Below are 24,175 nucleotides of genomic sequence, written 5' to 3' on the forward strand. Positions count from 1 at the left end.
ATTCTACAGTGAAATTAATAATTGCCAAAAAGATTTGCTGTTATTGTTGCCTCCTTTTAGAAGATGTGAATATCATGCTTAAAAAACATGGGAAGGTGTATGTCAAAGTCCTTAGACTAAAAGTGATCTCTAATTGCTAATGTGAAATATTCTCAAATGCCCCTTATGTATAGAAATGGAGTATGACTTTGAGCATCTCCAAAACTTGAAATATGAAAACTAGGCATGGGGTGGGGGAGATTATATGCATTTCCCACTGAGGATGGATGTCTCCTTTTGCATATAGTCCTTCTATAATGAAGTGTTTGGAGTAAAATGTACACTGCCTCACTCCAGTGACTGAGGCAAAATGTTCAGTTTGAGTCACAAACATATGCTCCTTCCCAACAAAGACCATGTTTGTGTGTTATCTGAACCCCCCACCCCTCCACCCCGTTCTTGAATCAATGTAATAGACACCAGGTTTGAAAGTGAAAATTTAAAAATATGCCTATATATCTTACATAATGATGCTGGCCACAGACATCGTTCTGGGTTTGTTTATGTCTGTTATGGATTCCCCTCATTATCCACGCTGTTTGAGGGATTCCCTGTGGATTCAGTCCATTTATTACATCCTTTTTAAAAAAAAAAATATGTATGCCAAATGCTATATTGTGAATGGCAGCTCGTGTGTTTCTAAAATCCAGTGATGAATGTTTGATTTTAAAATAATAATAATAAAAAATGATAGATGGAAAATGGGTGAGACACAGCTGAGGGCTATGGAGAAAGAAGATGAAGAATAAAACATTCACATTGAGTGTTCATACTTCCTGTGCACTTTTCACTTTGCATGTCTCTCAGTTATGCACTATTGTTTCATTGGCAATTCATCTGGTTGCCAAATTGTTCTTTAGTATCGGTTGCACAAATACCTGCAAAATGGACACACACACATGTGTGTGTGTGTTTGGAAACATAGGCAAAGTCAATGCATTTCCTGTAAACACTTGTATGCATGTACGTACCATACTAATGAAATTGTTTGGGGGGATGAATGTGTATATCTCACACCCCAAACTTGTAATACAGAAAGAGCAGGGTAGACATATACAGCCCATAGATAGATACTTGACTACAACAATGGATTTAAAGGTTGTAATCTACAGCCTTTAAACCCACTGTTGTGAGCAAGTATCAATCTATAGTCTGTATATGCCTACCCTGCACTTTTTGTGGTGTTGTCCTGAGGTCAGCAGTAGGACCACTGCTGAAAATCTGTGTTCTGTGTCTTCTGTGTTGTCCTGAGGTCAGCAGTAGGACCACTGCTGAAAATCAGTGGTACTGCTGGTGCTGTCGCCAATACAATGAGTAGTACAAATACAGTGGGTCCTTATTATCCACTGAGGTTTGGTTCCAGGATAACAAAATCCATGGATGCTCAAGTTCCATTAAATGGCACAGTAAAATGGAGTCCCTTATATAAAATTGGAAAATCAAGATTTGCTATTTGGAATTTATACTTTTTTGAATATTTTCAAGCCATGGATGCTTGAATCTGTGGAGAAAAAAAATCTGTGGATAAGAAGGGTCGACTGTACTTCCTTATGATTTTAAACAGCTACATTTTTAGGTCCTGCTGAAGAAGTGGTGTCTTTTATGCCTGCCCTGCACTGTGCCTTGGGGAATTTGAACATTTGCTTGGGTGGTGCTTGGGTGGTGCTTGGCAGGTCACTTAGCAGGTGACCTGCTGGAGGGGGGAGGGAAGGAGCAGGATCCCTTGAGCACTGGTAGGGACTTTCAGTTGTGGTATCTTTATGAATGACAGTTCTTTGGAATTGCCTCTTTTGCCATGGTTATGGAACACATGGTGTGGGTAGAGACTGCCCTTGGGCATAGCTTTAAATTTTGGGACATGATAGAAGGGGTTTCTTGAGTTGGATTTGCCCAACCAGGGCAGGCTGGAACTCAATCCAGCATCATACATTGCTTCTGAAGCCCATCTGCTTCACCCAATAATGGCTAAGGAGGAGATCTGGAAGAGGAGCTCTGGAGCTGACTCCTGCTTCAGCAAATTGCACACTAAATGGTCCTTTTTTACAGTTTGGGGTTAAAGTTAAAGTGTTAAATAGGTTAAATAAAATGGCCCTTCTCATTTCACAAGTTGTGTCTGGTCTCTTCATTTCTTGAGTAGGTCAGCAATAAAGTATACCTATTATATACTTATAATATTATTTGGGGGGGCTATTAATTTTATCTGTTAATATATTGATAGTTTCAATTAGGGTAGATGTGTTGAATTAACTGGATCTTGGTACAACAGCAGTACATAAATTTCATTGAGGATATACAGTTTACCATCATGTTACATAAATTTAAGTTGTTAAGTTGTAGCTATTTAGAATATACTAGTTAGAATATACCAGAATATACCAGTTTACTTTTAGGAGAGCACCAAAGTACTTGAAGAAGTAAAATTCTATTGTCACGATGTAGTGACATCAATACTATGTGAATAGAATTGATTCCGGTCACACACAGGGATTTAGCTGGGAGAAGACAAAAGGAGAGTATCTCCCCCACCAAATCATAATTCTGCCTCCCTCCAGAAATTTTCCTTCATACTCCATATTTATAGCGTTGGAGTAACTTAAAACTTGGATAAAACTTAAAAGCTGAACATTTTGACAAACAGAGACATGCCTGACATACAGAGACCTTGTTAGTCTGGAATACCAGTATGCGACGGGATCTTGTAGCACCTTTGAAACTAACTGATAGAAAGAAGCTGGTACATGAGCTTACGTAGACTTGGCCTGCTTCATCAGATGCTTGTACAGTTAGTCTCAAAGGTGCTATGAGATCCCTTTCATTTTGAAACAGAGTTTAGGCATCCAAAGAAATGGGAGCAAGTATATTAACCAAGGGAATGCAAATACAGCAAAGAGAAGAGTCCTAGGTGTGAATGATTTCCTTTGTCTCACTCTTTGCAATGCTAGAAATTTAGGAAGTGAAGGAAGATTTCCTTTGAGGCAGACGAGAATTTTTATTTGGTGGGAGGCAATGCCTTCACTTCACTCATCCCGTAGTTACAACCTTCATCACAAATAATTTGGCATCCACCAAGGATGCCCTTCTGTACAGTAATCTTTGTGTCAGTGGGTGTGGACCATTTGCCCATCAAGAGCAGGAGGAGGGGGTCTGTAGACTTTTCTCTTTCTTTAACATTCTTAGTTCTGATGATAACTTTTATTTTTTCCTAGTGAATAAAACAAAATAAATAAATGCCACACCTTGGTAACCTAAGCATAATTGAACCTTGTGCTTCAAGCAAAACCAAACCAAACCAACCCTCCCCCCCCCCAAAAAAAACCCAACCAACCTCTAAATACATAATTTCCAGGAGGGAACTGGCTTTGCTGTGCAAAGGTGGCTAGTGGAACAAGAATTCATCTATTCCTGATTTCTTTAGACAGCTAGTGCTTTGTGTCTTGACTAACTTCTGTGTTTTAAGAGCTTGTTCTGTGTAGCAGAAATAATATAATAAATGGGTTTAACCACATTTGTCTCAGCTAGACATTCTGCTTTGTCAAAGATTGCTGGTACAACATAAACAAATTATGTGTTTGTAGTGCTTTTCAGTGAAAGTCTATCTAACAGTGGATATTGTGTTTCAGCAGCTGTAGATTTAATCTCCTACCTGTCAGTTAAAACAGGCATTTCCTGAGCAGATAAGGTCTGGCTGTATGTAGTAGGGGGGAACAGTCACAGTGGACAAAGGTTCATTGTTACTGACAAATAATTCTGTATAGATGCGACTACTTATTGCATTCTGGAAACTACAGTTAGAATACAGTTAGTTGCAAAGACTGAGTCTTCATTACTGTTTGTGCAAGGCAATGCATTTGGAGGGCAGCAGTGTGTTGTGATTTAGATTCTAGACTAGAGTGAATGGCAGAAGGCATGTGTAGCAGCAGTGAAAAAAATGCCTATTTAGAAGCCAAAAAATGATGCTCTGAGTATCACTTATTCTGGTGACACAGTGTTACTTTCCCCTAGCTGAAGCAAGAAAACTTTGGATTAGTAGTCTTTGGACAGGCTGTCCTGCTTCAGCTACAATTGCTGGTGTTATGGGACTCTGCCCTGGCATCTTCTGCAATGTTGGCAAGAGAGCTGGCACTATTATATCCATCTTCAGGCAAACCAGTTCAGACCACAGTATTTTTTAAGCTCTTGCAATGATGCACTTTAGCAGTATCAAGTGGGGAATTTATACGTCTCTTTTGTGACCATACTCAATCTGTGATGACACTGCAGTGGAGAAGAAGCTAAACAGTGTGGTATGAAATGCCCCACAGTCATCTTCTTTTCTCCCTCATAGAATATAGAACTAATAATAAATAATAATAAAATAAATAAAACTTTTGTTTGTATTCCGCTTTTCTGTAACTAGACAATCAAAGCGGCTCACAACATATTAAAATCCACATTTACAACATTGTGTCCCAAATTCCCCCCTTTAAAACCAGATTAAACATGTTATAATTAAAATATCTATTAAAACAGAATTTAAAAAAAGAAAGAAAATATATACAGTATGACGAGGAGAGAGTGGTGGGCTAATACTTAATGTGGGGGGCAGTCATTCTGTGGCCGGGCACTTTTTATTCAGGAAAGGCCTGCCGGAAGAGATCCATCTTGACAGCTTTTTAAGAGCTGTCTAAGCTGGCAATTTGACGGATCTCGTCTGGCAGACCATTCCATAGTTTGGGAGCAATTGCAGAGAAGGTCCTCTGGGAGGTAGCAGTTAGTCTGGTTTTTAAAGGCTGCAATAGATTCCTCCCAGAGGACCTGAGTGTGCGGTGCGGATTATTTGGAAGCAGGCGATCCCTCAAATAGGTTGGGCCCAAGCCATGTAGGGCTTTAAAGATTATAACCAACACCTTGTACTGTGCCTGGAAACTAATAAGTAGCCAGTGAAGAGATTTTAGAATGGGCGTCATTCGGTCACTCCTAGTTTTTCCAGCGACCAGCCTGGCTGCCATATTTTGCACTTGTTGAAGTTTCCGGACTAGGCACAAGGGTAGCCCCATGTAGAGCGCATTACAGAAATCAAGTCGTGAAGTTACCAGTGAATGTACAACAGTTTCTAGGTCAAAATTACTTCCTGATTATCTTTCTCTATCCCCTCAAATCACTTGAACATGTCTGGGGTTGTAGAGCCCTCTGAATGCAATTTCAAGATTCAGAAACTGAGTTATGCTCCATCATCTCACACTTAAGTGCATGTGCATCTGTCTGTTTTTAATTATGGTCAGTATGTGAACTTGTGAAATGAAAATTTCTCTTCTCTTTTTACTGTTATTTTGCCATTAATTGTTTTTCGACCTATGGCAACCCTGTGAATGGGAGACCTCCAAGAGCCCAGGTCATCAACAGTCCTATTTAGGTCTTACAACTCAAGACCTTGATTTCCTTCATTGAATCAATCCACCTGTAATGTGGTATTCCTCTTTTGCTACTGTCACCTCATGTTTTGATCCAAAGATTAATAGCCTCATTTAGCCTCCCCCCCCCCCCAGTGAGATTTGCTCTCAGACTCAAATCTGTTCTGGAAGGTTTTCAAGCCCGTTAGCAGGGGAGGAATTTGATCCACTATGTCCAATTTGCTGGAGGCAGAATACCATTGGATATAGTTCTGATAGTACAATTCTTGATATGAGAGTAGTTTGCCATCAGTATCAGTTATGTGAAGTAATTCAGTGGTAATTGGGTGTAGGAAAGTGTAGTATGGGCGATATAGGAAAGTGCAGTATGGAGATAATTTCGCATGGCAACATATGAATCAAACAAATGGCAAAAATACTATTTATATGAATACTGTGAAAATAATTACCTATTTGTTTACATAGCATTAATGGCACAGTTGTCACAGTATTATGAGTGAAAATAATTTTGTTTCTCTTTGGGCAAATAATGTAATCATTTGGGGACCAATATTTTCCAGAAGGAGACTGAGAGAAGGAATGGTGTCATAGGTCCAAGGCACCCTGCAGAAATAATCCAGTTTGAGACTGCTTTAACTATGCTCAGTGCTAGGGACTCCTGGGAACTAGTTTTGTGAGATATTTAGCCTTTTCTGTGAGAGAACTCTGGTGCCACAATAAATTACCATTTCCAGCATTTCCTAGCACTGAGCCAGGGCAGTTAAACCAATCTGCAATTATTTCTGCAGTGTGTTTTGGACCATAGAGTTAAATACAGGTTCTATTGATTTCAGAAAAAAAAATTACTGTACACACCAAATTATATATTCCTGTACTGGAGAAGGACCTACTTCTGCATGCCTACTACTGCTTAGTTCCCTAAGCAATCCAGTAATACCTATAGGAAGGAATCGTGGAAGCAGTATGAAAGAAAATAGACCCCCCCCCCCCCCCACACACACCAGCAAGATAGAACTCAAAAGAGGAGTGAAACTAACATAGTGGAAGGAGACACACAGTTTGCAGAGCCCATGTGGTCCCATTCTACAGATGTCACTGGAGCATCATGAGATAGAAAAGACAAACACCATCCCAATCAGTCATGAAGATATAAGGGAACAACATGTAAGGCCACATACTAAATGTATAGATTTAGGTAGTCTGGTTTTATTTTGTCATTATTTATTACAATTGGGCTTGGCTGAATACATTTAGTTCTGAAGTAACAGAACTGGGATCTCTCCTGGAAAACAGGAGAGATCCCAGCAGACTGGCGGAGGGCAAACGTTGTCCCCATCTTCAAAAAGGGGAAAAAAGAGGAGCCCAACAATTATCGTCCAGTTAGTCTGACATCAATACCAGGAAAGATTCTGGAGCAGATAATTAAACAAAGAGTCTGTGAACATCTAGATGGCAATGCCATAATCACAAAAACTCAACATGGGCTTCAGAGAAACAAGTCATGCCAGACAAATCTAATCTCTTTCTTTGATAAAATTACCAGCTTGGTAGATGAAGGGAATGCTGTGGATATAGTATATCTTGATTTCAGTAAGGCCTTTGACAAGGTTTCCCATGACATTCTTGCAAACAAGCTTGTAAAATGTGGACTAGACAAGGTAACTGTTACATGGATTTGTAACTGGTTGACCGGCCGAACCCAAAGGGTGCTCAACAATGGCTCCTTTTCATCCTGGAGAGAAGTGACCAGTGGGGTCCCACAGGGCTGTGTCCTGGGCCCAGTGCTATTCAACATCTTTATCAATGACCTGGATGACAGAATTGGGAGCATACTTATCAAATTTGCAGATGACACCAAATTAGGAGGAATAGCTAATACCCCAGAGGACAGGATCAAGATTCAAAATGACCTGAATAGACTAGAAAGCTGGGCCAAAGCTAACAAAATGAAATTCAACACGGAGAAATGTAAGGTACTACACTTAGAGCGGAAAAATAAAATGCACAGATATAGGATGGGTGACACCTGGCTGAATGAAACTACATGTGAAAGGGATCTAGGAGTCCAAGTAGACCACAAGTTGAACATGAGTGAACAGTGTGATGCGGCAGCTAAAAAGGCCAATGCAATTTTAGGCTGCATCAATAAAAGTATAGTGTCTAGATCAAGAGAAGTAATAGTGCTACTGTATTCTGCTTTGGTCAGACCCCACCTAGAATATTGTGTCCAGTTCTGGGCACCACAATTCAGAAAGGACATTGAGAAACTGGAGCGTGTCCAAAGGAGGGCGACAAAAATGGTGAAGGGTCTGGAAACCATGCCCTATGAGGAACGCCTTAGGGAGCTGGGGATGTTTAGCCCGGAGAAAAGAAGGTTAAGGGATGATATGATAGCCCTGTTTAAATATTTGAAAGGATGTCATGTTGAAGAGGGAGCAAGCTTGTTTTCTGCTGCTCCAGAGAACAGGACCCGGAACAATGGATGCAAGCTACAGGAAAAGAGATTCCACCTCAACATTAGGAGGAACTTCCTGACAGTAAGGTCTGTTCGACAGTGGAATGCACTCCCTCGGAGGGTGATAGAGTCTCCTTCCTTGGAGGTCTTTAAACAGAGGCTGGATGGCCATCTGTCAGGGATGCTTTGATTTGGATTTCCTGCATGGCAGGGGTTGGACTGGATGGCCCTTGCGGTCTCTTCCAACTCTATGATTCTATGATTCTATGCACACACCATTTTTCTTTACGAAATATAATAACATTTCCCCAGAGATATTTGTAGGTAGTCATGGCAAGTACTTGGATGGAACCAGAGCTACTCATGTAAAATTAGACCATTTGTAATGCCATAAATTATAAACCCTTTGTCTTATATGGGTACACAATAATTTAACATAATATATCACAATTCTACTTTTTAAAAATGGGGGACAGTAGTTTCTATCATCAAAAGGGTTTTTGTATTGCCAGATGTTGCAGTCACTTGCATAAAATTGATATTATTACCTTCTAGATCTAAAGTGTTTCAGTGCAAGTTCTTTTTAGAAAACAATATTTTTATTTATGTCTGGAGACTGACAGGCTGAGTGGAAATAAGAAACATATACATCTTCACTAGTCTTGTGGAATATTTGAATTAATTGCCTTGTTCTGTCTTCTTTCATGGCAGAGTGACCACTAGCTGGGACAATTTGCATAATAGCTCTTCACTCCTGTAGTCATGAACTGTTTGGGTCTGATTAAAAAGTGAGACTCTTTTGCTCTCTTGACTTTTCCAGAAGTTGTAGTAACTGAGATTTGCTGTTATGCTTTAACCAAACAAATGCACACATGGGGATAACAATATGCTGAGTTTATGCAGATTTTACAACACAAATCTGAATAAAATGTCCACTAATAGACCCATAAGGAGTAATAAACACACATGAATTTTCCATAGTTGCACTTTAAAGTGATTTTAACATAGTACTAGACCTTAACAATAATATTTAATTGACAAGATTATGCATTTGTATGGATTGAGAAGGTGGTAGATCTCTAATTCCAAATGAACTATAAATTCACTTTTGCATAACATGTTTTATTAATTTTTTTTATAGCTGAGACATTTTCCTTCCCTCCTAGTAACTGTTTCTTGAAAACAGAGGGTTTAAAGTAATTTAATTAATCATTTTTTATTCTTCTAATGTTATAGGAGGTCTTTTGTGTGTCTAGGTAATATATGACTTAATGTGTAGATATAAACTGTTTCCCACAGATAACAGGCAGTGAAAATATAGATTTACATTAGATTTGAGAGCAGTAAATGTGATATATTTGGATTAAGAAACATTGTATTATTCATCACATCATAGGTTCCTGAGTGATCTAGCAACATAGTGGCAAAGAAAGACACCTGTTTTACCAAATGTTTACTGTAAACTATGGGTACAATAATTATTAGTCATCCTCATGTTTGTTTATATGTCCCCTTTCCAAAATATGTTCAAAGAATTCACAAGAAGAATAAAAAGTAATGCATCTTACCTGGACTGTGTAGACCACCTGGCATGTCCCAGATATTTTGGATCACCTCCCACAATCCTTGAGAATTGAGCATGTTAGCTGGTGCTGATGGGAACTGCATCTGGGGGATGCCAGGATGGAAGATGCTATGTTGGAGACTACTGATGGCTATTATTAAAGACTATCATTAAAGTGTGCAAAGAAAGAAACACCATCAACTTACTGTATTATGTCTATATGCAGGAGAATGGGTTTCTGCTTATTTATTACAAGTGGAGCTGTGCAAATGTAAGAAACATATTCTGCTTTCACCATTGCCCTCCCATAGAGGATTTTGTGGAATAGTCACACAGTAATGGAAATTTTAACACTTTTCTCTAGCTTGTTTACTTAAAAGTCTTGTACACTGACTTGTTGGAGTGATTCAAAATAAATTCTAAAAATCAATTAAGATACCCCCCCCCTTATTGATCAAAAGACTTGTATTATTCAGATATATGATTTGGAACTGTAATTTTAAAATAGATATAATGGTTCTTGTCATGTGCACACATGCCTTCTGTATCTTCCTGTTTGCTTCAACAACATGATTGATGTGAGATAACAGGCTGGTGTGATAAAGTCCTAAGTTCATCCAGCAATAGTGGAGCTGTAACAGTTCTTTCAGTACTATTAAAATGTGTAAAGGGTAGGCTTACCAATTCAGGATCATCCCAGGCCCTGTAGTTTATGAAGCAAAACCTAGGGATTACATCAGAGATGTCATTAAGTGTTATGTATGAAGTACCAACCACAGTGACCCATAGCTTGCCATTCAAACCTAGACAAAGAGAGAACATATGTTCTTATTTAGAAGTTAAAACAGAAGTCCAAGCTAAAGTCTTGCCTTCTCCTAGATCAATATGAAAACAGAGGATTATTCCTTTTCACCTACTTAAGGAGATGAGATAAGGAACATTTATCTAGCCAACTTGCTTCTAGCCAGAAGGTGGATGCAGAACAAAGCAGCAGGTGAATCCTTGTGCCATGACTCTGAAGAAAGGAGGAAGCTAATTACGGCCTGGTTGAGACGGACACAAAAGGACGCTCTCATCATGTGCGAGGGATGGCGCTTCTAGATGCCCCTCGTCCCTCGCACATGGCAAGGGTGTCAAAATGGTGACACCCTGTACAGATGGGTGCCGGCATGTTACATGCCAGACGCACGGTGTCTGCATGTCGTGGCACCATTATGACGTAGTGAGTGCGCCATTGGCGCACTATGAATCATAATGGTGTCGCAAGATGAACGCGCTTTTTGCGGGTTCTTTTTGGTCCTCAGGGAAGCCCCGCGGTCTGGATGCTGTGGCTTCCCCACAGACCAAAATTAAGCTGGGAGACCGTCCTTTTTGGACAGTCTGTCCCACGCCTATGTAAATAACAAATCCCACTGGAGAGTCTCTGCAAGTTACAGCAACATTTTCAATTAAGCATTGAAAATGGTAGGTAGCTGCTGCTCTCCTAACTAAGCTGGAAATTTGTATACAGTCCTTTCCTCTTACCCGCAGCTGAGCCCAGCAAAACAGAAGAACTCGGGTTTAAGCCTTGAGATCTGAAAATCTTTGTAAAGAGCCTAAGTTGTTGCTGTTAACCATCCTCAAATCGATCTCGACCCATGGCGACCCTGCTGATGAGACATCTCCAAGACCCCCTGCCCTCCGCTATTCTGCTTAGCTTCTGCAAAATCATACTTGTGATCTCTTGACTGGAATCTATCCATCTAGCATGCAGCCTTCCTCTCTTTCTACTTCCCTAACCCCTGTTAAATTAGAGATGGATCCAGAGTTTGAAGTTGAAGTTAGGTCGGTTATTGACTGTTAAACACGTGTCTATCCCATAGGGGATAAAATGGGATAAGTCGTGTGCGATAATCTCTATCATAGTATCAGCCAAATTATTTTGAGGCAATGGTTGACATTATTTTGTTTCATAGCACAAACTGCTTACTGAAGGTTTTATGATGTAGTAATAAGAATATTACTAGTCTTGAAAATTTTTGTCCATGAATGTTATATTGTAATAGCAGCTAAAGTATTGCTTGTAAGTCCAGGTGGTTTCCCATATTTCAGATAGCTTTGATTATTCACACATCATTCTCTCTCTCTCTCTCTCTCTCTCTCTCTCTCTCAAACACACACACACACACACACTTAAAACAGAGACACTAATAGAAGCTTCCATCAACATCTCCAAAACTATGTATCAAGAGTGAAAATAAAAACTGAGACAATTGCAGAGTTAGACAATCAAACAAAGGCCTGTTGATTTTTTTCAATTGCAATTACTTTATTTGAAAATGTTGTTGTGTAAACTGGCAAACACCAAAAATTGCCTTTTTACAGATCTGTATTTTATGGAAAGCAAATGCTGAACTCCTTCTACTTTTATTTGTGCAGCTCAGTGGCACACCTTAAACAAAGAGGATTGTTAAGATTTCTGTATTTATTTCATGTAAAAGGGGGAAAAAGTTAAATCTTCATGAAAAAGAAAATGAGTCCCCTTGAGTGTCACTCTGTTTGCACATTAGCGCATAGCAAGGTCTTTGCCAAGTTGCTCTCTGACTGACTGCTGCAGATGCTCTTTCTCAAGTATTCAGAGTCAGATCTTTAGTGCAAGTCTTCAGGGACAAACAATAGCACCTGTTCCTCACAAGATATCAGGCCAGTTAGTCCATTCATGTATCTTTAATGAAGCTTCAGGGCAGATGGCAAAAATAAAAAGGCATCATCATCAAGTTAGCAGAGGAGACAAAGAGAAAGAGGTGCTGGTGCAACAATGCATGTCTTTTTATGAATAGGAAGAAGAGTGTCTTTCTTTGGCATCTGCTGGTGTCTTGATTTTCAAAACAACGGCTGGAACAGAGAAGCAATTAACCTTTCTAAGAATATATATAATTTGATGAAGCTAGCTATCCTCATCCCCCCCCCCCACCGCCCAAATCAAGTAATATAAAGCACGGAGGATTATGTTGACAAAGTTTCCTTCAAGTTTACCCAGAAAGAGAGCCAATTTCCTCGTTCAAATGTCCATTGACTGCTTAACATCTTTGACTGTTGGTCTGGCATTGCCTAGCTCATGTCTTATATTTTTAGCTGGGAGCAGGAACTTTACTAGCCTGTCTGCATCTCTGTTTCTGATGGGTAAGATAGTTTTGATACTTTAATTTTTGCAAAGGGCATGAGGACTTCCCTATTTCCACTATGCCATAGTGCCTTTGTAATACAGTAGTATTACACATCAGTTCATCTGTCCGTGTAAACAATAGGAAGGTTTGGGCCAACCCATATCTCATAGCTTCCTCCTTGGTGTTTGTGCACTTTGTATCATGGCTTATTCCAGCCTTCTGATTGCTCTTTGCAGTTCTGGGATACACATAACTGTATCACTGCCCTCATCTCTTAGTTTCTGAGTTTCTTTTTCTCATGTTATGATCCTTCAGAGAGCACACTGTCTGCATTTCCATCTCCATAAACTTGAAAATGTTCCACTCTGGTAGGGAAGGTGAGAGAGGTCCTTGTTGCCCAGTCATCCTTTTCATGGTATTATGGTTCTGGTTTAGGGAAAACCAGAGTACTTTTTGAAAATGCCAAAATTCTGCCAGATCAATAGCCACCCCCACTTTATCTGGCATTTTAGCCTAGATAAATCACCAAATACAATTGCAACCAATAATCTAGAGTAAGAATAAATAAACTTCATGACCATAATATCAGACAGTGAGTTTAACTGAATGAGACAGAGGAGAGGGCTTGACATGGCAATGTGGATTTGGGTAACATTTCCTTCCTTTCAGTAAGATCTACTTCTGCTCTTCATGTATGCAGTAATTACTTCCATCAGAGGAACAAGCTTCAGTCACTTCTAGAAATGTCCATTAATAATAATAATAATAGGTTTATTTAGTATGATTTACTGTATGCATACTTATTTTTCTCAGCTAAAAGCTGCTCTCTTGTTTCTTGCTGTGTCATCCCCAAATGAACAGGAATATTTTACTATAATTACAAACTGACTCTTTCCTATTTGGAACTTAGGAGTTCTGTATGGCCACATAGCCATTTGATTCAGTGTCCACTCTAAAACACTTGAAGTGAGTATAAAACACACTATATTCACCTTCTCCATGATGTTTTATATATTGTTTCATGCAAACATTACAAATTACATTGTTTATTCAGAGTATCAGGGGAGAGATTATCATACAAGAAACTCAGTAGTATTATAAAAAGTTGATACTGGGCACATGGGGATCAACTTCAATTTAACCATGTAAAATGTGTCACTAACAGAGAAAACTAGGCTTACCTCAGCTAAAAGAAAAAAAAAAATGGCTGCTCACAGCTAGTTTCTTTCACGCCCGAGTGCCATGGCAGTAATTGCACAAAGACCTTTTTATTATAAGTTGATTTTCTTGAGAAATGGATTCCAAAAAATTCTGTAAAGTGTTTATTTTTTGTTTGACCTTTATTAACCTACATCATAGGGCTTTCCCCCCAGAGAAGAGTTGTTGGTAAATTAGTTCTCTTAGAAGTACACACACAGTAGCGTTTCTGGTCCACATCAGACATTGGAAGAGAAACATGGATATGACAACAAAATTTGGTAGCATTTAAATGGTGTCATAGGTCAACATTGAGATTTTTATTCATACAAAGTTTTCCTGGGAATCAGAACAAAAAAGAAAATGCTTGGACACCCATGTTAACTTTTTGATAGCATTTGATGCTATTCATTTTCAACAAAAGAAAGGGGGATGATGAAATTATTTCCTGGTAACACATAATTCATTTTTATACTTTCTAGCTATAATTCAAAGAAACATATTTGTGTTAACTTGGCTGGTAATCATTGCAAAAAATCATTGTATTATTTCAGAATATAAACAAAAAAAGGAAAAGCATGCAATCCATTTCAGTCCTATTACAACCTGGCTGTCATATATCAGGGGTTTGGGATAATAAACAGTGAATTTTGACTCATACCTGGGCCTCAGTCTGCCCAATTCTATATGCTAAATGTGAAATCTCATCAGAATTTAAAGAAATTTCTGCTTTTTATTTTTTTAAATTTTATTTTTTAATTATATGTGGGGGGTTTTATGAAGGTCAAATGGAATTTGATATGGTGGGATGTATGCAGAAATGCTCTCTGAATACTGTTCCATAATTATCATGCTATACGATAGTGCTTTAAGCCAAATAGTTTAAGTAGGCTGTGTGTCTATTACGTAGACTGTGTGTATGTTACAACTAAGGTATGTACAGCAAGGAACATTCTTTTAATTGGGACTACAAGTGGCTGTAGTCTTGCTTCTTAAGAATTTCATCTAAGGAAATATTTAATCCATATTAATATTTTGAAAATATTTAATTATATGCAGGCATTCAAAATGTTGGACACTTCAGATATGGATGCAATGAAATCTGAGAAACAACAGAAAACATAACTTTTGAATTCAAGACAAAGGGGAAAAAAGAAAACATGGGAAAAGTTGCCCTCTCAAGAGCATTATCTTGTTTTACTTCTGCACAAACAGAGGAATTAAACAAAGCAAGGCAGAATAAGAAAAAGTACCTGCGAATAAAGCTGTTGCACATTTGACACTGATGGAGAGCAATGTTAGCATGGGCTTTGATGTGATAATGTGAAATTGGTAAGGGTTATGGTGAGGATAAGGTTCGGTGGAACTCTGTGAACACAAGCAAGCTATCAGGGCTAGAGAGGTATCTGTCAGGACAAATTTGTGCTATTTCTGATCAGAGATTCTCTTTTGTTTAGCAGGTTCAGGGTCACATGCCTCCGCTCATGATCCCAATTTTTCCACACGACCAGCGGACACTGGCAGCAGCTGCTGCAGCCCAGCAGGGATTCCTTTTCCCCCCAGGAATAACTTACAAGCCAGGTAAGTAGATAGAAATGTGGAGCTATTTAATATGTTAAGATATGAGCTATAGTTACTCTTGTGACCCATTTTGCTATGGATGGTGAGACACATGTAGATGAGGTGGTAGAACTGGTATAGGAAAGAGATATGTGGATTTTCCCCCCAGATCTAGATTAAAATTACTTCTAGAGACACCCAGGGAATTGGTTGTGTGGAACTATATTTATTTTATTTCTGTGTACCATGAAATCATTTCCTTTGAATTTATTGACCCACTTCCCTGCCAATTTGCATGTGAGAGCAGCCTAGTTCTTTATAGGAAGGTTACATATCTCTCTTTTTTAAGGCCCTTTCTCATCAGCATGTACACATACTCATCTTTTGTGCAAGCCTTCTTTATAATTAGAGATAAAAAGTGAAGGCAGGTATGATTTAATTTGTGTTTTTCAAATAGGCAGCATTTTGTATGATTTTCATCTAAATAACAGAGGTTTCAGCAGTTCAGCCGCAATCATCAATTCAGCCTTGTAACAGGTCACACAACTTCACAGTGAGAGATGTTTGGAGATGATTTAGCAAATGTTATGATTTCTTTCTTTATTCCTTTGAGTTTACTGGGCTCCTGGGGAATTCAATTAAGGATATAATGGTTTGAAGCTACTTTCAGAGTCTCCTTGTCAACAGAACTTTAAATGTTTAAAGCCATGTTTGCAAAGGAATTCAGAGTAAGAAGATATTTAAGTAAATAAAAGTCAACCTTATTTTCATGTGTATATTCTTTCCTTGTAAACCAAGACCTCAGCCCAGAAGCAGCATCTCTATTTTGCTCATTAATCTTTCCCACCTTTAATGAATATTAAACAAAAAAAATGGTTAAGGCATTTCCTATGGATGTTAAATGTAAAATTTACAAAGGAACAGTTGGAATCTACTGCTTATGTTATTGGGATCAGTTCTGAAGCAAACTCTTATGTGTTAGAATGTAATTTGTATATTAAATGTAGCCCACATTAAAAATATTTTTTTCAAGTAAGATATTGTGCCAAATACCAATGGAGAATTTATTTCTATTTGCTTCACTGTGCTCTTCAGCTTCATAAAAAATATTTGTGGGTTATTAGGTATGACAGATGCTAAGGGTGACTAGGATCTACTTCTACACCCAGCTGTTGACCACTTTTTCTTTAGGCAACATACTACTTTGCCTTGACTTTGCCAACCAATCTGTGAAATAGGAATATTCTCATGAATACCAGAAAGATTGTGTTTGTGTGCATTAAAAAAAATATATTGAGAATACAGATTTTATTCAGACGTGAATAAGAACAGAAGGAAATTGGTACAGTCCTGCCTTTGTCCCTCAACTTGAAATTGTTACCTCATCACCATATCCACAAGTTTTGCATTTCTGTTACTATTCATTTAGTCTGATTATAAAGGTCATTCCTGGGCACCATTTAACTCCATGCATCCGAGAAAGTAGACTGAGTCTATGAAAGTTTATGCTACAACTTCTTTTGCTCATTTAGGAGTTTATTTCACAGCCATTTTTGCCCATTCTGGGCACGGGACAGCATCAGGCTTGAATGGCTTTGATCTGCAGTTATTGCACACAAAAATGTGGACTTTGTCACAGGGCAACCAAAAGCCATCCCCCAGCTGCGATTAGCCAGCTGATTTTGAAGGATGGAAGCTTTTAATCCCTCAAAATTGGCCAGCTAAGCCAGCTGGGGGACAGCTTGTGGTCGCCCTACGACAAAGTCCGAATTTTTTGTACGATAACACACATTCAAGGCCATTGAAGCCTGATCCCATCCTGTGCCTGGCTGTGCGATAAACTCCTTAGTCTTTCAGTTTTCTCTCTCTCTAGTTTCCATTAATAATTCAAACAGTGGCGGGATACACACCGCCATATAGTACGTATTGTATACGTACTAGGGTTAGGAAGGGGCCATGCTTCCGCACCCCCCTAACCCTAGTACGTATACAATACATACAAGATGGCGGCGCCCCTTCCACATGGGCGCCGCCATCTTTACGTACTGGACGCATAGCGTCCAGACGTGTCGCGGCGCCTATGACGTCGTGAATGCACCAGCGGCGCCTCGTGACGTCATCAGTATGCCGCGAAAAGAAGCTCCAAAATGGAACTTCTTTTTTGCTCCGCGCGGGAGCCGTGTGGTTTGGCTGCTGCAGCTCCCGTGCGGAACAAATGGCGCCGGCGGGGGAATGCCGCAAAGCGGCGGTTTGTATCCCGCCCTAGATTTACAAAACAAGAATAAATTCCTTATTCTCAAAGCAGCTATAAGATCTCTTTCCATCCTGCTTGTAGGTGTCATTTTAACACCCTTGAAACACTGCTGTAACTGATTTTCAAAAAAGGTAGCCCTGGCGCGTTACACATGTGCCGAAAGTACGTGTTAGGGTTAGGAAGGGGCATATTAGAGTTAGAAAGGGGCATCTAGAATAGACGCCCCTCAACCCTAGTACGGACTGGGTCTGTACAAAATGGCAGCCCCTTCCACACAGGTGGCGCCATCTTGACGTCGTGAATGCGTAGCATCCGGATGTTACGTGGCGGAAGTGATGCTGCGAGTGCGCGACTAGCACTTCGCGGCGCCACTTCCGGGGCACAGAAAGAAGCGCCATTTTTGGGCTTCTTTTTTGCTGCATCCGGGAACCGCATGGTTTGGCCACTGCGGTTCCCGGACGCAGCAACCGGTGGTGCCGGCAGACCGCCATTTTCAGGCGGTCTGTAACACGCCCCTGTTAGTCTTTTGCAGCATAAAAAGTATCACTCTGCATTGCATCTGAAGAAGTGGGTTTAGATCCATGAAATTTTATTTGACTCCAAGCAGTTTCAGAAAAATGTAATCAATCTGATATAAAGTTTTTCAAATTTTTAATCAGAAAGAAAATGGCATTATTTTCAGAAGTTCCAAGGGAAGTTTCTCTTACAGTTCAGTTCAATCTCTTGTTTGAAACTGAATAGGTGTGGGGACTTGATTGGCAATCTTAAGATGGAGACATGTTTCTGTAATGGCACCCGACAGAACAGCTACCTAGGGCCCATTCCCACTTACCATTTAAACAAAACAAACAAACAAGCTTCATTTATATACCGCTTCATACCGCCTAAGCAGTGTCTAAGCGGTTTACAACTGTAAGCTAATTGTAAACTCGTTTGTGAATGATTTTGACACCGGGGGGCTGAATCGATCAAGGCCAATGCATAGTTCCCACTACAGAAGTGAATTTAGACCTTAGACTATGTAGTTCCCACTAGTTCCTTTGTGCCTCAGCTCGTGGAGGACCAGGTTTGCTGGGCTTGTAGATAATAATAATAAATAATAAAAATTTATTTTTATCCCGCTTTTCCGCGATGATCAAAGCGGCGTACAGACTAAAATTTCAACATCAAAATACATACATAGCAATAAAAACAATATATAAAAATATCATATTGAAAAGTATTACACAGCCAGCTGAGTTAAAAATCCATGAAACATTACCAAAAAACATTACAAAATAGGGAGAAAGGAAATAGATCCTGTGCCCCCCTCCAGATATGGTTGAACATCAGTCTCAAGGGGCTTCAGGGGGCAGAGCCTGGGGAAGGGGGTAAGGAATGGTCAAAAGGGCCCTTTGGCTCTGGGGGAACTCCTCTGCCAGTCTCTGCCAAAAAGGCTGTGCTGGGCTCCTCCAGCCCTCCCAGCCCAGGGCTTCTTAGGAGAGATGGAGGGAGACTGGGAGAGAAAGAGAAGGCAACCCCCTGGCACGCTCTGGGGCCCCAATCCTGTACGGTCATAAACTGGAGGCACCCCAAGGTGGAGATGGAGGCAGCCATGCTGGAAAGGAGGGAGATGGGGAGGGAGGAAAGCGGTGTCCAGCCCAAGCCAGAGACCATGCTGGATTGGGGTCACAAAAAGTACTTAAAAGCACTTAAAAGTTTGGTCTAAAATCTAAAGTTGCTTCTCTGCCCAACTGATGTGGAAGCCAACATTTACCACTGGAATTGTTCATTATAAATCTCAAGAGATATTTACTTCCCTCCTCCATATTTGATACCTTGCACAACATGCAAAGGCATTAAGCATAGGAAATTTCTGTGTTACCACCTTTTCCCCTAGAATTCAAGGTGAGAAACAACATATTCAAAACAATACAAATTAGAAAAACAATACAAAAACATTAATAAAAGTATATATATACGATTAAAAATAATTTATGTAGTTAAAACATTAAACATTTAAAATATTAAAATTAATTGAGAGGCTATATACAAACCTTATAACAGCACCACAGAACATTTTAAAACTAACCCTAGTCAATCTGTAAAAGCATGATGGCATAAGAATATTGTGAACTGCTGCTAGAAGAACAGTGAGGATGGGGGCCATCCTGGCCTCTCTAGTCTGGGAATTCCAAAGTCTGAACCAACCACCAGGAAGGCCCTCTCCCATGTTTCCATCAAACAAACCACAAGAAGGTGGTGGAACAGAGAGAAGATCCTCTCTAAATGATCTTAGAACTCTAATTGGCTCATAAAGAGTGATGTGAACCTTAAATAACCTGGTCCTAAGCCATATAGGGCTTTATTGATCAAAACCAGCACTTAGAATTGTATCTGGAAATGGATTGGCAGCCACTGGATCTGTTGCAACAAGGAAGTTGTGTGCTTCCTATAGCCAGCCTCAGTTAATGACATGGCTGCAGCATTTGGGGCCAACTGACGTTTCTCAGCACTTTTCGGAGGCAGTCCATGGAGAGTGCATTACAGTAATCCAAATAAGATGTAAACAAGGGATGTTCTCATTTGGTTTTCTATTCTGTACTGTGCAAACACCAATAGGGATCAGAGGAAGCAGCTATTTACTTGGCCGGATTCTTTCCATCTAGGCTAGTACTGTCTGTTTGGGAAGACTGTTTCTCTCTAGGTTCTCAGGCAATGGTCTTCTATAACTTGCTGTTTGATCCTTTCTTTTTAACTGAAGATACCAGGAATTGAACCTAGAACATTTTAAATACTAAATTATGGTCCCCCCTTTCCACTCCTGTTACAGTTACCAAAAATTATGGAGCCCCAAGCTAGCCAATATCAATCATGTAAGTGATAACAGATTATAAAAAAAATTAGTTACCACACTTCTGAACGTTGTATAACATAATGTTGCTAGCATAGCAAGTACTAATTGAGAAATCTGGGCTTCATAGATAACCTAATTAATTTTTATAGATATTCCTTTTGGTATTTATAGCACATACTGAATTAATTAAAACTTTAAGGTGCTGTGCAACTCAAATTACTGTTGTGTCTGCTGACCCACATGCACTTGAAAATTCTCCTAGGACACACTGTTACAGAGGTTGGACCTTATTTAAATCAGGTACATAAAGTAGAGCTGTTAGAATGCCAACTCTTACTTGAATGGACTAAGCAATTACTGTTAGTTACTTTGACTCTTTCATATTATGGGGAAAGATGCACAGAGAACAACATGTCCTCTTTGCCAGCAGTTATACCAAAGGAAATGACTTGAAGGTACACAACAACAACAATGGACAGTTCATTTAATCAAACTTGGGGCTAAAATGATTGGAGGAAAATATCCTCACATCAGCTCCTGAATATGTTAACACAGAGGTCTGAGGGACTCTGCTTGTGGCGGAAACCGGGGATCACACAGAGACCATGAAGTAGGAAGGCAGATCTTCTTTATTGCAATTACGGCTGGGCCTCTAGCATCAAAAGGTGCCAAGAGAGCCCAGAGCCCAAATTTTGTCAAGCTTTCTAGAAACTTACACAAAGACAGGAAACAAATTCTCCTCCTATTCTCCCTCCTCCCCTCAGTTGGCTTTTGCAATGTACAGTTAGTGAAAACATTATTACAACATAGTTCTATCAAGTTGTTGATGTTACCGAGAGCTCAGAGCGACCTGTTTAGGAGATCTTTTCAGAACACAGAGGATGTTGTGGTTTTCAAAAAACACAAAGGATACAGTAGATGGCACTAAGTTGACACAAATTTGTCAGAAGCAAAATTATTATTGTGCCACTTTTGAGTCCTGTATGGCTCTCTAGTCTGACCCCAAAAAGCATATAATAGACAGCCATAGTTAAGCAAATTCAAATGTATTTCTTTAGCTATAGACAGTTGCACCCCTTCATGCTGATGAGATGACTTACAGTTTAGGCAATGAGGAGAAATTGGCTGGAGACACTTTCCATAAGCAGAGTGCTTTTTTCAATGCAAGGTAGCTGATTAAAACCACTGAGTAATAAATCTGAGTGTCATTCCTAAGAGGGTGGGTTGTGGGCCAGGAAGTCTCTACCTCAGTTTTCAGTGTGCAGAACCATTGACAGTGGAGTCAGAGAGGAAGAGACCAGCAGACCCTAACTGTAAGGTACAGTTTGGGAAAGAGCTAGCAAACCACATATTTCACTTTTATTCTAGAAAGCTCTATACAGCCCTTTAGCAAATTGCCTTGTTAATATTAACATTCTGTAGGAAAAGACACTGCAAATAATCATTTTCAGATTGGTGGTCTATTGGAACAGAATCAACCACGACATTTTATTTCATTTACACTGAAAATGGAACAGGTCAGTTTGAACATAGATAGTAAAGCTTTGGTCAGTTGGACTTACTCACATGCTGTGCTCACAAGAAGAAATGCTTATGTAAAGTATGAACTATACTTTCAAAAGTTGCAAATGTTGCTGTGCTGTGGCTTTAGAGCTATGCACACACAGCAATACTTTGCTAGCTACATTTGTTTTATAATCACTGGCTGGTTTGACAAGTGAAACAGAAGCTGGTAAATCATCCTGGAACTTATAAGCACCAATGTATATATAAACAATAGAAGTACCAATGTAAATACACAATCCAACAAAGCAGGGGAGCTGAGAAGGCTAGTTTGCAAAACAAGGAAGGAGAGGGATTTTTCTCGCGCCCCCCCTCCATCCTTTTCATTCTTGAGCCATTCTCCCAGTAATCAACACTGTTATACACCTATACCTACAATGAACATGTTCTGACTTGTTTTGTCTACCTTCATAAAATTAAAAAAGAATAGGTCCTCACGCAAGCATTCCAAATCTAGAAACAAATTTGAAAAAAATTGCTACAACATGTTGAGTGATAGATTGCCAAGACAGCTACTGAAAAGCGCCTTGATCCATTTTTTTTGTGCTCTGAAAATTAGAGGGGAGAAAGATGCATCTTCTGTATTTAAAAATGTTAAACTTTCACCATCTCCCCTCTGCTCATAGTCCCTGCCTCTCCACACAAGAAACATGCCCCCTGCTTTAGTTTTACTACTGTCAGTAAAGCATTCCATTGGTATAAAGTGTCATGCTTTGTTCTCTGGATAATGCAGTAGGATTATGAAAAATATATTCTGTTCACTTTCAATTGCTTGGATTTAATCCTGGAAGGAACAACTTTATGATGGGGGAAGGGATGGAAAATAAAGAATATAACTTTGTCATCAGCAAATGGGAAAACTACAGCCAACAGGCGAGCCAGGGTGTGGTACAGACACTAATAAATAAACCTGAAGGCATATATAGTATCTACCTACCTACCTACTCCAAGCGATTTCAAACCATGGAAGCATGACAGCTGTGTGTGAAAAAGGGATGCCACAGGGAATTCTTTTAGAGTTTTTTTTTTTTATTAAAAATGTTTGACATGGAAAATGTTTTAGTACAAATAAAGAAAGTGATATTGAATTTACAAAAATAGGGAGATGGTATGGGGGTGGGTGTTGTATGGAAAAGTGATGAATAATTCATAATGTTTAAAGAAAGAATGCCTTGGAAATGTTTGGCAGTGCCATCTCAGCTTATCTCTGTGCACTTATTTTTCTCCTATTTAAAGCATCATTAATTCAGTAGCTTTGTGACTTCTTTTTTAAAAAAAAAACAAAAATAAAAATTTATAGTTGCTGAAGAAACATTATTTAACTTTGATGAGGATACTCTTTATTCAGATAATTTTGTTTAGCATTCAAGAAGATAAGTCGAATTATCTAGCCATAAAGAGAAATGAGCTTTATACTTGAAGAAAACAATTTAGTTATTTTAAAAACAACAGCAACCTACTGCAGACAAAAATCAGCCTCATAGAAAGAGAGGGGAATATGATCACATTTTATGAATGTTGCTCTGTAGGATACCAGTACAATGTAGGTTAGCAAAAGCATTGTAGCAGCGCTCCATATGCAATCAGAAGCCAATTGTTAGTGGACTGTGTACAAGCACATACTGTGCTCAATGGTCTGATGAGGTATTATGGATATGATGCAGAGAGACCTTGCGGATTAGAACCTCACAATTCATTTTAAAAAGTGAAAGCAACTTAACACTTGCACTGAGCTTGTCTGAGTACTGTAGTGCTTTGGGCAGTAAGCAAAAGGAGAGTGTTTATGAGGGTTTGGGAAGTTACTACGTCTTTGAGAACTGAGCTAGGCTGTGTGTTTCTTCATCTGTGTGTGCATATGTGCGGAGGGCAGTATTCACCATTCCCCGGCTGCATTATTTTAGAAGGATCCTTTATGTTTAAACCTACAATACTGTATTCTGTATGCACTGTGAAACAGCAGCTTCATTATTAGAAATGTGAAATATGTGCAGAGGAGTTGCTTATTAAAAACATAGCCTAAAGATAGAACATAACATTGACTTGAAATTAGACACTGAAGTGATACTTTATGAAAGCATGGTTATTGTCTAATTCATCAGATACCATTTTTCAAAACTGTAGATTCTGTTCTTAACACATACACACACATACACACACATACACACACAACA

At 39.3% G+C, this 24,175-nt stretch overlaps 1 protein-coding gene across 13 annotated transcripts in view; it reads left to right on the top strand.

Moving 5' to 3' along the window:
• Window positions 1–24,175, top strand: part of SOX6 (SRY-box transcription factor 6) — a 582,676-nt gene that overhangs the window by 425,530 nt on the left and 132,971 nt on the right. For 11 of the 13 annotated variants that reach the window (XM_089521088.1, XM_089521087.1, XM_089521089.1 and 8 more), the window contains one exon: window positions 15,249–15,372. In XM_089521088.1, coding sequence (XP_089377214.1) covers window positions 15,249–15,372 — 124 coding nt within the window. The remainder of the gene's footprint in view (window positions 1–15,248; window positions 15,373–24,175) is intronic. The other 2 variants (XM_089521092.1, XM_089521094.1) reach the window with 1 other exon arrangement.

This window comes from Sceloporus occidentalis, unplaced genomic scaffold (assembly GCF_023333645.1).
Source record: "Sceloporus occidentalis isolate IW3139 unplaced genomic scaffold, rSceOcc1.0.p SCAF_4, whole genome shotgun sequence".
In the NCBI taxonomy this organism is placed as follows: domain Eukaryota; kingdom Metazoa; phylum Chordata; class Lepidosauria; order Squamata; family Phrynosomatidae; genus Sceloporus; species Sceloporus occidentalis.